The sequence below is a fragment of the Phasianus colchicus genome, chromosome 5 (assembly GCF_987193195.1).
Source record: "Phasianus colchicus chromosome 5, bPhaCol1.hap1.1, whole genome shotgun sequence".
NCBI classification, from domain to species: domain Eukaryota; kingdom Metazoa; phylum Chordata; class Aves; order Galliformes; family Phasianidae; genus Phasianus; species Phasianus colchicus.
In genome coordinates this window covers 59,411,596-59,428,097 of record NC_143440.1, presented here as the reverse complement: position 1 = coordinate 59,428,097, position 16,502 = coordinate 59,411,596, and the positions used below count along the sequence as shown (strand labels likewise).

Below are 16,502 nucleotides of genomic sequence, written 5' to 3'. Positions count from 1 at the left end.
GGACAGCAGTGGGGTGGGATGGGGATGGGGATGGGGATGGGGATGGGGATGGGGATGGGGATGGGGATGGGGACAGAGATGGGGACAGGGACATGGGTGGGGATGGGGTGAGAATGAGGATGGGCACGGGGGCAAGGATAAGGATGGAGATGAGGATGGGAACAGAGATACAGGTGAGGATGGGATGGGGATCAGATGAGAATAGGGATGGAGATGGGGATGAGAATGGGGAAGGGGACGAGGATAGGGATGGAGACTGGGATGGAAACAGGGATACAGATGGGGATGGGAATGAGGATGGGGATGGGATGAGAATAGGGATTGGAATAGGAATGGGGATGGAGAAAGGAATGAGGACAGGGATACAGTAGGGGATGAAATAGGTATAGGGACAGGAATGGGGATGGGGAAGAGACAGGGATGGTGCAGGGCTCAGCCAGGCTCCTCTCCGTGCAGCACCCTTGGGCTCACAGAGCTCTGTGCCTGCAGCAGGAGCCTCCACATGCACACCAGTGGCATCTGCATCAGTGGCTGCATCAGGAAGAGCCTCAGCCTTTGTCATTCCTCTGGGCTTTCCCAAATGGATGCAGGCTGCAGGAGGGCTGCAAGAGTGGGAAGAAAAGCAGTGCCCTGTTAATCTCCTTCGTTCTTGCTCAGCATCCTTGCTCTGGGATGTTCCCATCTCCATAGAATCACAGAAAGGCCTGGGTTGCAAAGGCCCACAGTGCTCATCCAGTTCCAACCCCCTGCTGTGTGCAGGTCGCCAACCAGCAGCCCAGGCTGCCCAGAGCCACATCCAGCCTGGCCTTGAATGCCTGCAGGGATGGGGCATCCACAGCCTCCTTGGGCAACCTGTTCCAGTGCCTCACCACCCTCTGGCTGAAAAACTTCCTCCTCATATCCAACCTAAACCTCCCCTGTCTCACTTTAAAACCATTCCCCCTTGTCCTATCACCATCCACCCTCACAAACAGCCGTTCCCCTCCTGTTTATCCGCTCCCTTCAAGTACTGGAGGGCCACAATGAGGTTTCCCCACAGCCTTCTCTTCTCCAAGCTTTTTTCCATATCTGCACACTGTGGCTTGGCGTGTTGACCGCTGCAAGACCCGGCTCACAGAGTAGAGAAACAAACTTCTTTCACTTTTCAGGAGTTTTTCTTTCAGCCATAAGTTGGCAGAACCACAACACCAGCAGGGCGGGCGGGGGCTGCTCTCTGCACCCAAGCTGTGCTCAGATTTATGGTCTGCCATAGCTCTATCTGGGCTGCGCGTGACCAGCTCCGAAATCCCAGGACCTTTGCTCTCCCTCACCCATCAGCCCTGCTGCTGAGGATGCTATAACAGGGGTAAAAGCCCAATGAAAGGGATTTGCAGGAGAGATCGTAGCGTGCAAGCAGGGCAGGGAGCAAGAGGTTGCGCTCAGCCATAGCTTGTAACTTTTATAGTCTTTGCAGAGCCAGATGCTTGACATTAGTTTGACACTGTTGAGGCTCTTGTTTCTGAAGACTCAGATTGCTTTGGGAACCGCGGCGGTGCTGACAGATCTGCAGCATTTCCCCGTGGACCACATTGCTCGGGTGGATGCGGATGTTTCCACGATTCAGAGAAATCTACTTATAAAAAGCAGCTGGGCACGTGAGAGCCGTGCTGAAATGTCTGCTTCCCTTCCCACTGCCAGCAGCTCAGTGGGCGCAAGGGAAACCCATTGGTGATTTTAGGCTGTTCACCATGTGGGCACCAAAGCGCATCCGTGAGCATCCGCAACACGTGCCCAACTGGGATGGCTCTCACCATTGGGTTTTCCCAGCTGAGGAAAAGCCATTTATCTCCATTTGTGATACAAAGAGAGGCGATGGAGAAATCATATTATCTCATACATCATCTGGATGCTCTTAAGGGTGAGGATTCTCTCCACAGAAAGTGCCAAAAACTGTGCAGATCCGCTGCATGCACACATCCCTAGAGCAAACAAACACGGACGTTTCAGGGCTCACCCTTGTGCTGGTAGCTTTATTTTTGGCTCCCAGCCCTTGCTGGGTCTGTATAAATGTCCCATGGTGTTTTCAGCTCATCCTCACGCTCCCCAGCTCTTCTATACTCATTGGGCATCCCAACGATTCCCACCATGGAGCGTCCCCCGGGTGCTCTCCATGCAGACAGGATGTCCCCACCCCTCCCCATGTGCGTGCCTTTGTGCTTGGATGCTGCTGGCCTCTGCTCACGGGGAACAGCTATAGGATGAGAGATGATGGACTCAAGTTGTACCAGGGGAGGACCAGAATTTCTTCTCCAAAAGAGTGGTCGGGCACTGGCACAGCTGCCCAGGGAGTGGTGGGCTCACTGTCTCTGGAGGTGCTGGAAAGAAGTGTATATGTGGCACTAAGGGACGTGGGCAGTGGGTATGGTGGGGCTGGGCTGGGCTTGGGGATCCTAATTAGAGGTCTTCTGCAGCCTTAATGATTCTATCATTCTACAATCTGGGCCAGCACAGGAGCCCTCCTCCCAATGCCAGCCCCAGCACCCACCCCTTCCCCAATTTCCCCCAGCTGTGGCTGCAGGAAGGTGGAGCCAGGCATGGAGCCGAGCCCCTCCCTCCCACATTCCTCCCCCATGCATCAGCTCCAGGAGTCCTGGCCAGGTATGGGCTGGGACAAAGAACCTGGAAGTCCCCGAGCAGCCAACATTAAGTGGGAAGTGGGAGAGGTTTCACCCACTACCAATAATCCAAAATGTTGAATATATACATAATGGGATAGCATTAGATCGTATATATTTATCAATAAATGATAGGTATATACCACTCATAGATTACAGGTGGGGCCCTGGGCAGCTTGAGCTGATGGGGGGCAGCCAGCCCATGGGTTGGGCTGGGGGCTGCGTGGTCACTTCTAACCCAACCGTGCTGTCATCCTATGGCATCCTCACAACCCTGCCCAGAAATGTTCCAAAACGAGCCAGAAACCAGGAGAAAACGAGCAAATAAGAGGGACAGAGATAAGAAACCCCTAAAGCAAGGCCACGGATAACAGCACGACACTCGGTTGCGCATTTCAGCACAGCAGATGCTGATTGAGTTGACGAAGGTTGAATTAATTTGGGTATTCTAATATAGATCCTGCTTGACGCTAATAAAAGCGACGTTTTGTGCAGGCTCATGGCTCAGGATGCAGTTAATTATGGCCTTGCAGAGCTCTCACTGAGGAGCTTTTCTGGTCTGATAGAAGGAACTGGACCCAGCTGCTCTTTGACTGCGGCAGCGGCCAGGGGTGGCTGAGGCTGGGAACAGAACAGAGTTGTGGCCAAGTGGATGCAGCAGGATGGGCACTGGGAGGTTTTCCCCAGCCCTACATATCCCACTGAGGAGCCAGAAAGCTCCCCAACAGCATACAAGCAGCAATTAGTGGTCAGCAGCCAAGCTGGTGGCTGGAACTTGTGGTATGGAGCTGTCCCTTCCATCCCCTTCCATCCCGTTCCGTCCAATTCCATCCCATCCCGCCCCATCCCATCCAATTCCATCCCATCCCATCCAATTCCATCCCATCCAATTCCATCCCATCCAATTCTATCCCATCCCGCTCCATCCCATCCCATCCATCCAATTCCATTTCATCCCATCCCACCCCATCCCATCCCACCCCATCCCATCCCATCCCATCCCATCCCATCCCATCCCACCCCACCCCATCAGTCCCTATGGATGGCCCCAGTTGCTCCCCTTACCACCACATGCCTCAGTGGGATGTGGCCCCTCTATTCCCAATGGGGTTTTTCCATTTTTTGCATGCCAGGCAGCCTTTCCTGCTGGTTTAAGATTAGGCAACTTGTCCCGAAATTCCACCGTAAGCCACCGTGTCACCACCAAATAAAGCAGAAGAGCTCCTGGCTGTTCCCAACGTGTGTTTTGGCTCATTTTCAAGCACTCTCTGCAACACGAAAGGCCCAGGAACTGCTGTGCCACAGCTGCATGCAAAGAATTGGGGTGGGTGATGCGGAGCAGCCTTCTCCAGAACCCACCCCAGCCCTGCAGCCATCCCTGGGCTGCAGGATTGCCAGAAAGCCGTCGGCAGGGCTTGAGCAATCGCATCCCATGCTGACATCTGCCCACACGCGCTTCGGAGGCCAGTAAACTTCCTGTGGATGTTGGCTGGCTGACAGGAGTGACATAAATTCTGCCCTTTTTTTAGAGGTTGGATTTTTTTCCCCCCTATTTTTGTTGTTAAAACAGGTAGGTGCTTTGCTCCTGGTTTTAGGCACAGCGGTTTTGGGGTTTCCATTTCTGCACAGCCCCTGAGGTGAGGATCTTTCTGCAGCTTGGGGATGAGCTGAGGTTCCCCACCCCACTACAAGGCTTGGATTGCTCTCCCCATCTGTGATACATGGGATACTCTCACATCTATGATGCTACGTGGGTCGCTCTTACGTTCTTTGATGCTTCACAGGTTGCTCTGCTGATCTGTAATGCCATGAGCAGATCGATTTCCTCAACACAAAACCACACACAGCTCCTTCCAGTGACATTTATTACATGGGGGTTTTGCACTGATGCCATATAGGAGAGCTCCACATCTCTGCCGGTTTGGGCTTTTTGGGGGCAGAGCTCTCCAACAGAAAGGCCACGCCATCTGCAATAGCACAAAGACATCGCTTTGGTGGGACGCTGCAGCATCCCAGTGGTGGTGGGGACACGGGGACGAGTGCCACCAGGCAAGTCCCCACAGGCAGGACTGTGGGGATGAGACCTTCTCCTCCACGCCAACCCCAAACCCAAAGCCCTGGGAATGGCAAAACAGGGACAAAAACATTCCTTGCAAAAAGGGAATCTGGGAGAGGCCACGTGGCCACAGTGGCCATCAATGCTGGGCCAGCACCATCCAGAGCCAGGCATTGCCAGGAGGAGGACAAACAGACACAGACACACAGAGCCGCAGCTGATGCAGTGCACTCCCTTGGGCAGAGGACAGAGAGGAAAGGAAGAAGTGGGGCCAACCTTCTCCCTCTGCCACCTCCTCTCCTGCCCATCCCTGCTGAGCTGGGTGTTGGTGGTGGACCCGACCCCGTGCCCACACCTCTCCACCATCCTGAGATGGAGATCCTCAACAGCATCCCTACCACAGCCCTCCATGGGGCACGACTCGCCCCACCCCACAGTGTCAGTGATGCCTGATGTTCCAGTCTCATCCCACCAGCATCACCTTCCACCCACGTTGGCTTGGCGTGGCACCGACTGCAGCCCCGTCCCACCTTACGGCAGTGACGTCCCTTCTGAAGCCATGAAACAGAGCCCACACAAAGTGAGCCCAGCCTGTTGGCTGCCTCCTTCTGCACCTACTGCCCGCTGGGCTCCAGCTTTGTTTTTGCAGGGGTCGGGCACTGCGCATCCTGTCTGCCTGGGGACAGCTGGCAGCGCAGCACGGAGCGCAGCACCCGCAGCACCGGCGGCCGCAGGATGGCGAAGACCCAGGGATCAATGATGGGGTTGATGGAGAGGAAGCGCAGTGCCAGCAGGTCCCAGTCGTGGTTCTCGCTTTGGCTGAACTTGTTGACGTAGGCACAGATCTGCAAAAGGCAACAGGGGAAAGTGACTGGGTGGTTTGGTGGGCCAGGAGGCTGGCAGGCAGGTGGTGGTGCTTCTCAAGCGGTGACGGGGAAATGAGTGCTGTCACAGCACACGGTCTGCTTCCACTGGCTTAAACGAATTTCCTGTTAATGAAAGCCAGGTCCACGCTCTCATTTTCGCATGCTTCGTTCAGCCCTAACGCAATTAACCCAATGGCTGCTCAAGGAAGCAGTGAGCAGTGGACAAATCTCACTCAGCGGGCTGAAGGCACGGGACACAGAGATCCCGGGGTGTGTGTCTGCCCCGACGGTGCACCCTGACATGTGCCGACTCATAGCAGCTTATGGGGCTTCCTGGAAGGGTGACTCAGCACGCCTTACTCACACAGGGCCGTTGCCTCCCCCTCACTCCAGAACACGAGGGATGCTTGGATGCTGAGGGCTGTGGGGTGCGAGCATCCCTCCTGTGGGTCAGATCCATGGGGTACCACATGGGGACGGTGCCCCCATGGCGCTGCCAGGCTTGGGGCTTTTAGGGAGGAAGGTTTGGTGGCTCTGTGGTACAGTAACCTCAAGGTTCACATGTCAGGGCAGCCCATTAGAGGGGTGGCTGAAAAGAGAAAGTGTCACTTTGCTTGGTTTGAGAAGCTGCCAAAAGGCAGCCTCAATGAAACCCATGCGGGAGCTGGGCAGTGGGAAAGGAAAAGCCGCCGCATTTTTGGGCACGGCTGACATCTGCCATGGGATCCTCTTTGGCCACATTTTCCCACCCGCTGACCCTAAGCAGACCCTGGGGTCCTACTCCCTGAAGACTGCAGCATCCCAACCCAATGGAGCGCGTGGGCCCATTGATGGGAGATCTCAGGATGTTGAGTCTGGATCCTGGGATGCTCGCGAGCTCCCGGCCGTCACTGTTTTGTCTTTTCTCTCTCTTAAAATCCAGACAGCCTGGCTGGGCTGCAGGCTGCGGTTACATTATCTTCCCCCGGGACTCTTCCTTCTGTGAGTGCAAAGGGAAGGTAGCGTCCGCCTGAGCCCACGAGCACAAAATTAGTGCTGGCAGAACGCCTAACCCTAGCGGACCTTGTTCCTAATGGGAAAAAAAACAATGGCAAAATCTCCTCCTGCAGCCGTGGGCTCACACAGGTGGGTGCTGGAGATGATGAGGAGAATGCGGTGCTATTGGGGAAACATAGCGTGGGGGAGCTGAAAGCAGCCCCAAGAGGGGGGAGAGTGGTGCAGGGTCTGCTTATGCAGCATTGATATGTGAGATCCTCATCCAAACCCGCACAGAGATGTTTTCCTCATCCGCATCCTTAACCCCAACCCCATTCCCATCCCTATCCCCAACCTCGTCCCCAACCCCAACCTCATCCCCATCCCCAACCCCAACCCCAACTCCAACCCCAACCCAATCCCTACCCCCATCTTCCCACATCCAGCTCCTTGATCTGACACAATGAGTGCCCAGCCCTTGGGCTTGGGAACCATTTGGCCCAAGAGACACCAGTGCGCCTCTGCAGGGTGGGAGGGCACTGCTGCCATCCGCTCAGCCCACTGCTGGTGCTGGGAATCCCTCCTTTCGACTGCCAAGAGTTTGGGGTCTCCCAAGTTTTGGGAGAAAAATCATGTTGATCTCAGCCCTTGAATTTGGGCAGCAGCATGGAGCACTGCCTGGAGAGCTGTGGGTGCCCCATCCTTGGAGATGCCCAACGCTGTGGATGGGTCCTGGGCAGCCTGAGCTGGGGGGCACCCAGCCCACGGCAGGGCTTGGAAATGAATGATCTTTAAAGTCCCTTCCAACCCAACCGTTCTACGATTCCACGACTCTACAAGTCTATGAGTCTGCGATTCTACGAAACGGGGAGAGGCGGCGGCACTCACCGTGAAGGGCAAGGAGCAGATGACGAAGGTGATGGTCATGATGGCGAGGAGCAGGAGGTGGTCGATCTCCTCGGCCATGGAGAAGATGCGGCGGCCGCAGGTCCCCACCACTCGCGGCTGCTCGAGCGTGGCCAGCCGGCGCGTCCTCTGCCCGCGGCGATGCATGCGGGCCAGGTTGGCGATGACACTGAGGTTACACAGCAGCACCGAGAGGATGAGGAAGAGGAGTAAAGTGGCGTAAAGCAACGAGAAGGTGACGTGCAAACCGGCTGCCTTGTGCCGGCTGTCGTCCACGCGCATCTGGATGAAGCACCAGGTGCCAGGGCAGTACTGCACGTAGCGCCCGAAGCCCAGCAGAGGCAAGGAGCAGAAGGCTGCTGAGAAGGTGTAGATGGCCGGGAGGGCCACCAGGCCGGCGCGGGGGCTGAGGAAGCGCTCGTAGAAGTAGGGCCGCCCCAGGGCCAGGCAGCGCTCCAGAGCCATGGCGAAGAGGACGAGCATGGTGGCGAGGCCGAAGAAACTCATGGCGAAGCCGAAGTAGAGGCAGATGTGCCCTCCCCGCCCCAGGGCGTTCAGCGTCAGGTTGCGGTGGTAGGAGGCCAGCACGAAGGGGCTGACGGAGCAGGTGCCCAGCAGGTCGGTGACCACCAGGGCCAGCACCAGGACGTGGAACAGGGACGGCGGGCGGGCGCGGGGCGGGCGGCGGCAGCGCAGCAGCAGCCCCAGGGCCAGCAGGTTGCCCAGCAGCCCCGCGGAGAACATCAGCGCGCTGACCAGCGGCCGAGCTCCGGCCTCCAGCGCCTCGCCGTGCCCGCACGGCTCCCGGCCCGTCCCGTTCATCCCTCCGCCGCCGCCCGAATGCCGTCGCCGCCCGCCCGCCGCCCGCAACGCCCCGCCCCGCTCCGCCCCGGGGCCGGGCTGCGGCTCCAGGGGGTCCGCGCAACCGGGGCTGGCGGGGAAGGGGTGTGCGGGGCGGGAGGGGCCGCCCGGGGCTCCGGTGATGGGAGCGTGGGGGCGCGGAGACCCCCGGCGCCGGTCCGGGAGCCGCGACGCACGGCGCATCCTGCTGCCGGGCTGGGAGCCCCGACGCGCCGCGCGTCCCGGTGCTGAGCGTGAGTCCTCTGCTGCCGGAGAGTCCCGGTGATATCCGGGGTGTCGGGGCACGGAGAGCCCTAATGCGGATCTGGGAACCTTGGGCTCACAGGAAGCCCCTGTGCTCATTTAGGAGCCCAGGCTCGCTGCGATTCCCAGTGCTGGTGCCAGTGTGGGAGCCCCAGTGCTGATTTAGGAGCCATGACGTGATGCTGATTTAGGAGCCATAACATGATGCTGATTTGGGAGCCATAAAATGATGCTGATCTGTGAGCCATGACACCACTCGGCGTGGATTTTGGAGCCTCGAGGCACAGCTCACACTGATGCCGATGTGGGAACCTTGATGCACACTACATCCTGGTGCCAGTTTGGGAGCCTCGGGCTCATGGTGAGCCCCAGTTGTGGTGTCGCTGTAGGATCCCCAATGCACTGTGAGATCCAGTGCTGATCTGGGAGCCCTGGGCTCATGGTGAGCCCCAGTGGAGATTCAGGAGCCCTGATGTACCTAGATGTAGATTTGGGAGCCATAACGCACAGCACATCCCTGTGCTGATGTGGGAGCCTCAGAACACAGTGAGCCACAATGCTGAGTTGGGAATCCCAACACACAGAGCACCCCAGGGCTGATTTGGGAACCCTGGGCTCATAATGAGTCCCAGTGCTTATGTAGGAGCCCCAGGCTGACGGCAAGCTCCACTTCTGGTATCTCTGCAGGAGCCCAGACGCACAGTGAGATCCAATGCTGATTTAGGAGCCTCAGTGATGACCTGGGAGCCCTCGGTTCACCATGAGCCCCAGTGCTGATTTGGGAATCCCAGGCTCACAGCAGGAGCCTCAATGCACGCTGAGTAGCAGTGCTGATTGAGGAGCCCCAGGCAGACACCAAGCCCCAGTGCCAGCCCAAGGTGTCGGGCAGCCTGTAGGGGAGCCTCAGCTGTGGAGATGGGATCCCACAGCCCCAAACTGTGTGGGTGCTGCAGGGACCAAAGCCCACACAAGTCCTGAGTGAAAAAAAAAGCCAGGATTGGGCTGGGCACTGCTGGAGGAATCCTGTGGGGAACAGCCCAACCTCTCCCCACTTCAGGATGGAAACAGACAACCTTTAAGGTCCCTTCCAACTCAATCCATTCTATGACAGCTTGGGCTGGACGGAGCCCTGGGCAGCCTGATCTGGTGGTGAGCACCCAGCCCATGGCAGAGGTGGGGCTGGGGGGGCTGTGAGGTCCCTTCCAACCCAACCATGGATCCAGCTCAAGCAGGGCTCAGGGCCACTTCTTATCCATACCCCAGAGGTCACCCCGGTGCCCGTCAGTCCCCGAAACCCAGCAATACTCAGTGGTGCCAACCAGCTTCCCATGGGCACGCCGCTTTCTGCCATACGCATCTTCATTGCTGCGTTTTTCGAGTTCCCCTTGGTAACAGGAACTTCGTCAAGGAAATATGCTGAAGGCAAACTCCAGTGCTGGGTGAGCTGCGGTTTGTGACAGCACCTTCACTTCCGATGTGCCGGTTTGGTTTGGTTCCCCAGCAGAACCCTACGGAACATCGAGTCCAACTCAGCTCTGCACAGGACCTCAAAAACCAGATGGTAAATGCTGGGCGAGCGGTGCCAACCCATGGGGCAAAGCATTACGAGCAGCAGTGTTCCCACAGGGGCTGCTCCCAACCTCCCACTGCTGCTCCGTATCACAGCCTGGGCACTCCTGGAGCCCGTTTTCCTTGCGCTAATGGAGCCTTAAATACCCACGTGGGCTTTGGGCTTCTCAACCAGCGGTTGCCTCTGATGGGATATTTTTGCAATCACAGGAAAATCGTTGGGTTTGTTGGTTTGTTTTCCCTGAGCTCCACGGCAGGAATGCACCACTTGGTGATACAGCCCATCCATTTCTTGGGAAGCGTTTGTTTTCCTCCTCCCGCTTCCATGTTTATCTCTGGGATAACGAGGAGCACATGTCTTCCCTGGGGCTGCTGGCATGGCTTTCCCTGGGAGCAGCCTCGCAGGGCTGTCCCACTTGGAGGAAAGCCTCGGGCTTGTCGGAGCACTGCAGGAATCCCACAGAAACTCTGGGGCCGTGCATTGCGCGCTGCAGCCCGCCCAGGCACGTGGGGAGAGGCTGAAAAATGAGCCCAGGCAATGGAACGGGACACGGACAGAGAGCAGTGCTGGGAAATGAGCTTTGGCAGCGCCGTGCCTGGATGGCGTGAGCTGGGAGAGACAGAACAGGTTCAGCTGTGGGGCAGAGGAGGAGTTGGGGATGGATGGGGACAGCGGGGACGCAGTGACCATGGCAGCACTGCCACGGGTCACCTCCAGCAGCACCGCGCCGTGTTCACACGGGTTTCTTCTTCCAAATGCAATATCGGTTTGACAACAAAAGTAAACACAGTGCAGAGCTGGCGGGGCACGGCTGCACCTTACAAGGCTGGATAAACACGGGAAGAAGCACGGCTCCGTCTGCTCCAAGGACACCGTGTGGATGGGAATGGTGGCTGCCGTCATCTTTTGTCCTAAACTTGTCACTGGAGGCAGCACCCAAAGGGGAAATGGGGCTCTCACTGGGATGATGGTTTGTTTGCACGCTGCAGCGCTGGGTGATCCAACCAAGGCTCTGCTTTTTCTCTCCATAGCTGCTCTTATTAACGGGCTGATCATAAATAGTGGATTAAAATCATTGCTGTGGGCACCGTCTGAGCGGCACAAACACAGCACCAGTGCTGGGGGGACCTTGAGCCCTGAGCTCAGGTGGGGCCAGGATGGTGCACACATCCTGAGCCATGCAGTCCGGGAACAGTTTGGGAACAGCTCAGGGACAGCCCAGGGATATTTTGGGGACACCCTGGGGATACCCTGAGTACAGCTTGGGGACATCCTGGGGACAACTTGTGTATGATTCAGGGACAGTTTTGAGACATCTCAGGGGCATCTTGGGGACACCATGGGTACCCCTTAGGAACATTCTGGGTGCAGCATGGGAACAACTTGGGGACACCCTGGATACAGCTTGGGGACACCCTAGGGCAGCTCCCAGGGATAACCCATAGGCACGAGGTGATGACACAGGGCTCCAAACCACCTTTATTCCTCACGGGGTGGCACACATCCCTCCTCCCAGCACGTCCCCATGGCACTGCCCCATGGCACAGCACCGCCCCAAAGCCACACGCCAACGACCCCTACACGCTTCCCCAGCGCTGGGTGCTGCCCACACCTCACAAAGCACTGCTGCACGGCAGCATTCACAGTTCTCCAGGCACCCCCCAGGGTTCCTATCCCGGGGATGGGGCACAGCGCTGCCCGCTCTCCGTCACCATCCGGGCGCTGTCACCCCTGAGTCCCCGAGGCCGACGGCTCGCTCCTGGCTCCCCCAGCTCCTCCAGCACTGCGCTCAGGGGAAGACGAGCTGCGGGGTGCCTGGCCCATGCCATCCCTGGGGACAGAACTGCCCGTCCCCCCCTGGCCCCGTGCTCTTCAGCGTGGCCCGGCGGGAGCCCAGGCGGCGGCAGAGGCGGCGCACAAAGAGGCGGAAGACGGAGGTGCGGAAGATGATGAAGACCCACGGGTCCACGATGGAGTTGACGGAGAGGAAGCGCAGAGCGCTGAGGTCAGCGTCCTCGTTGAAGTCGGCGGCGAATGCCCCCATGTAGGCACGGACCTGGGAAAAATAAAGCAGATATCAGAGAGATGCGGCGCTGTGGGAACCGTCCTGGGATCTGGGGACAGCCTGGGGTCAACTTGGGGACAGTTTGGGGACAGCTGAGGCACAGTTTGGAGACACCCCAGGGATAGTTTGAGGACACCCCCAGAAGAGTTTGGTGACGACTTGGGGGCACTCTGGGGATGGCTTGGGGACGCTCTGGAGACACCCTGTGGACGATCTGAGGACAGCTTTGGGATATCCCAGGGACAGCTTGGGGACAACTCGGACACAACTCAGGGACACCCTGTGGACGCCTCGGGGGCAGCTCAGGAATAACTTGGGGACATCTGAAGGACACCCTGGGGACATCTTGGGGACACCCTGGCCCACCCCACCTGCGGGACACCCATAACCCCATGAAAGAACAAAGGGAAATATTTGCAGACTGCTTTCTCCAGGTGTGGTTGGAAGGGACCCAGTGCCTCTGGGATGGGGTGGGTTGGGGGGGCAGCGTGGGGGGGCATCTTCCATCGATGGGACTGACACAGTGACCCCCCCCGGGATGCACAAAGCAGGGGGAGGTATTTCAAGGGCTGAAAGCAATGAGGTGACCTCCCCAGCATGTCTGGGACAGCACGAGGATGATGGGGGGGCTGTTAAAAGGGGGCTAAAGCAGTGACTAGACTGCCCAGGGAGGTTTGGTAGCAATGGGATAACCTGACCTCCTCCTCCAAAGCGAGGTGGTGGTGATGGGGGGGGGGTTATTCCCAAGTGGTGAAAGTTATGACTTGATCCCAACTTGGCACCTCTGGGATGGGGTGGTGGGGGGATGGGGGGGGGGGGGTGAGGTGATGGGGTTTTATTCCATAGAAGTTAAAGCACCAAAGTAGTGCATCGTACACGAAGTGGTGCTGGGGGCTTTCAGAGTGGGGGGAGCTACATAATAACCTGACCCTCTAGGATGGGATGATGGAACAGGGTGGGTCGTTCCAAGGGGGTTAAAGCAAGGACCTGACTCCCTCTGACAACGCTGGGCTGGGAATGATGGGGGGGTCATTAAAAGGCATTAAAGCAACGAGCTGAGCCCCCCCTTCCTTGGCACCATTGAGACAGAGTGATGGTATGGGGAGGTTATTCCAAGGGAAAAAAGCAACAACCCAACCCTCTGGGACAGGGTGACACTGGAGGCATAAAGCAAGGAACCCCCCCGACACCCTGAGGTGTGCATTGCAGTGCTGGAGGGCAAAGCAGTGGCACGAACCCCCTCAATCCCCCACCCCAGGCACCGAGCTGCGCCAAAGGGCGAGGACCCTGCAGCGAGGGGGACGGGGCTGCGCCATGGGAGGGGGACAACCTGTCGGGGGAGGGAGGGGAGGCGGGTGAACCCAAGCGGGACGAGCGGGGTTTCACGTCGGGGGGGCAGAGCAGCGGCGGGGCAATGGAAGCGATGAAGCGGGGGGGTCCGGGGAGGTAAGGGGGGGAGGGGGACGAGCAGCGTACTCACGATGAGCGGCAGCGAGCAGACGGTGAAGAGAGCGGTCATGAGCCCCAGCAGCACCAGGTGGTCGAGCTCCTCCATGCGCGGCGCTGCCGGGCCGGGGGGCTGCGCTCCGCGCCGGGGCTGCCTGCGGGCCATGCCGTACAGCTGCCGCATGCTGCACACGTTGCAAGCCGCGATGGCCAACACCAGCACGCCCAGCACGCTGGCGTACAGCACCGGGAAACCGAGCTGGCTCGGCCCGCCGCCCGCCATGCGGATGAAGCACCACGTCCCGGGGCAGTACTGCATTGGAGCGCCGAAGCCCAGCAGCGGCAGCGCGCAGAACAGAGCGCACAGAGTCGCGCCCAGCGCGCACAGCATCGCTCCCCGGCGCCGGGTGACGTGCCGCCGGTAGAAGTACGGGTGGCCCAGCGACAGCCAGCACTCGGTGGCCATGGCCAGCAGCAGCAGGGTGGGGGCCAGCCCGAAGAACGCCATCAGGAAGGCGAAGAGTTGGCACAGCGCTCCCGGCTCGCCTTCCCCGCGGCCGCCCGCTCCCAGCTCGCTCAGGCTGCGGTTGTAGGCGTAGGCGGCCAGCACGATGGGGCTGAGCAGGCACTTGCCCAGCAGGTCGGTGACCGCCAGCCCGCTCACCAGCACGTAGAAGGCGGAGACCCGCGGAGCGCGGCCGGCGGCGGAACGGGAGCGCCGTCGGTGCTGCCCCAAGAGGAGTAAAGCCAGCACGTTGCCCAGCAGGCCGGCGGCGAACAGAGCCGAGCTGGGCACCACCGACTGCCCGCTGGCGATGAAGCGGCTCTCCCGGCAGCGGTACCCATCGGCCGCCATCCGCCCGCTGTGCGGCACCGCCGCGCGGAACGCCCCGGGAGGAGCGGCGGGAGGGGACGGGGAGCGGGGCGGGCACTGCCTGCACCCGGCCGGGGGAGGGAGGGTGGGACCGGGGTTGTGGTGTAGGATCCCGAGCTGGGGGAGCGGCGTGAGGATCGCCGAGTTCTGCGGCTGGGGAGGACGGAGGGCTGAGCTCTTACGGGGGCGGGGTGGAGGGCAGGGGGTGAGTCCTAGGTAGGGGGGGCAGAGATGGGTCGCAGGAGTTATAGGGTGAGGGGGGTCAGGACTGAGATCCTGGGGAGGTTGTGGGGTAAAGGACGTGGGCTGCATCCTAGGCGGGTTGTTGGTAAGGGGGCAGAGCTGAGCCCCGGGGGTGTTGGGGCAGAGCTGAGTCCCGCTGGAGTTTTGGGTAGACAATTGGGGCTGAGCTGCTGGGAGGTTTATGGGGTAGAGGACAGGGGTTGTGCTCCTGGGGGATTACAGGTGAGGGTGATTTAGTCCTGGGGTGATTGATGGGGTGGAGGACAGGAGAGGAGTCTTAGGAAGGGGTTTGTAGGTAACGGTGTCAGAGCTGAGTCCTGAGGGGTTACAAGCAGAGGAAAGCAGAGTCCCTGGGAGGTTACAGGTAAGGGATGTGGGGCTGAGCTCCTGGGGGAGTTATGGGGTGGAGGACGTGAGCTGAGTCCCTTGGGCATTATGGATAGTGGGTTATGGCTGAGCCCTAGGGGTGGTTATGGGTAATAGGGGAAGTTATGGGGTGTAGGGCTGAGCGCAGTCACTCCACTGGGGTAAGCACAGCTCCTACCCTCACCCCATCACCCCATCACCCCATCACCCCTACCCACACCTTTCCCACCCCACCTGCTGCTATGGGGTGGTACCGCTGCTCAGACCCCATGTAGGCAGTCCAGCCCCTCCAGCAGCATGCAGCCACCCCATAGAGCAGAAACCCCACAGCACCTCTTCCGAGCAGAGCAGCGCTTCCTGGCCACAGCAGCACACATCTTTCAGTGTGCATGTGATGGTGAATAAGCACCAATCTGCACCGTCTGCTCTCAGCCCCCGTTGTGGTACAGCACAGGAAAGCATCACTCTGACAAGCAGGGCTGGGTGATGTGGTGAGCTGGAGTGAGCACTGAGTTCTGACATTGAGTGGAGGTGCATTCCTCAACGTACTGGAACCTGCCTTCAGCCATCAGCCCCTCTGGGATGAAGAGCAAAGGATCCAGAGAGCAGAGGATGCAGCATGCAGAGCATGGCTTGTGAAGGAATACAGCATGGAACACTGATTTATGGTGGCAGCCCTTCCTCCTGGTCCTCCAGCCTTGGAATGCTCAGCTCTTGCAGATGGACACGTGTCAGTGTTTGGCTTGGCTATGGGATGGTGGCATCAGCCCAGCACTGCCATCCCTTCTGATGGCAGGCATGTCACCAGGAGCAACACAACCCTTGGGTGGCCCAAGTGTCACCCTGTTACTGCTGAGAAGTTCCCCACCGGATGGACAGAGCCAAGCTCAGCACAAATTATTGGGAAAGAGGAGGAAGAGAAACCTTGATGTAACACAGCGCTTTTCAGAGTAGGCACCACCCTAAAGGACATGGGGACACAGCACCAGAAGTGGGACAGCGATGGGGACTGCCTCCTTCTGGGATGGAGAGGTGATTTTGGGGATCATGTTGCCTCCCTCCCATCCCATCCCATCCCATTATCACAACCTCAGACTCATCCCATTTCCCTCCCCAAGGGCAGCATGCAGCCAGATGCTTTATTTTAGCTCTTTGGGTGCAATCATTCTGACAGCAGCTGTTTGGGGAGGGAACAGTTTTGAGAAAGTCCCATCACCACTGATGACGAAGCTCTGCTCTTTGTCACGCTTCCGATGTGGCCCTGCATTCCTGGTGGAGAAACGGGGGGGGAAAAAAAAAGGATGAAAACAACCCAAAGCGGAAGAAAACCGCGGCACGCCACAAAACCCCAAAGCCAAATGAACTGGAAAAACTCAG

The 16,502-nt window shown here is 58.8% G+C and overlaps 2 protein-coding genes across 2 annotated transcripts; both read right to left on the bottom strand.

Moving 5' to 3' along the window:
- Nucleotides 1-4,508: 4,508 nt before the first annotated feature.
- On the bottom strand, nt 4,509-8,279 carry PTGER2 (prostaglandin E receptor 2). The gene is made up of 2 exons (XM_031602348.2): nt 7,440-8,279; nt 4,509-5,555 (listed from the first exon to the last, which is right to left on the bottom strand). Exons 1-2 carry the CDS (start codon nt 8,277-8,279, stop codon nt 5,325-5,327), a joined length of 1,071 nt encoding a protein of 356 aa, XP_031458208.1. The 3' UTR covers nt 4,509-5,324.
- Nucleotides 8,280-11,584: 3,305 nt separating this feature from the next.
- LOC116234601 (prostaglandin D2 receptor) lies at nt 11,585-14,578 on the bottom strand. The gene is made up of 2 exons (XM_031602300.2): nt 13,677-14,578; nt 11,585-12,187 (listed from the first exon to the last, which is right to left on the bottom strand). The coding sequence occupies exons 1-2, from the start codon at nt 14,496-14,498 to the stop codon at nt 11,921-11,923; spliced, it is 1,089 nt and encodes a 362-aa protein (XP_031458160.1). The 5' UTR covers nt 14,499-14,578; the 3' UTR covers nt 11,585-11,920.
- Nucleotides 14,579-16,502: the final 1,924 nt, after the last annotated feature.

Excerpts from the sequence above, each read along its gene's own strand:
- PTGER2 (XM_031602348.2), bottom strand. The coding sequence starts at position 8,279 with ATGAACGGGACGGGCCGGGAGCCGTGCGGGCACGGCGAGGCGCTGGAG. Across the intron at positions 5,556-7,439 it reads TCTGCTCCTTGCCCTTCACG|ATCTGTGCCTACGTCAACAA; the intron begins GTGAGTGCCGCC and ends TGCCTTTTGCAG.
- LOC116234601 (XM_031602300.2), bottom strand. The coding sequence starts at position 14,498 with ATGGCGGCCGATGGGTACCGCTGCCGGGAGAGCCGCTTCATCGCCAGC. Across the intron at positions 12,188-13,676 it reads TCTGCTCGCTGCCGCTCATC|GTCCGTGCCTACATGGGGGC; the intron begins GTGAGTACGCTG and ends TATTTTTCCCAG.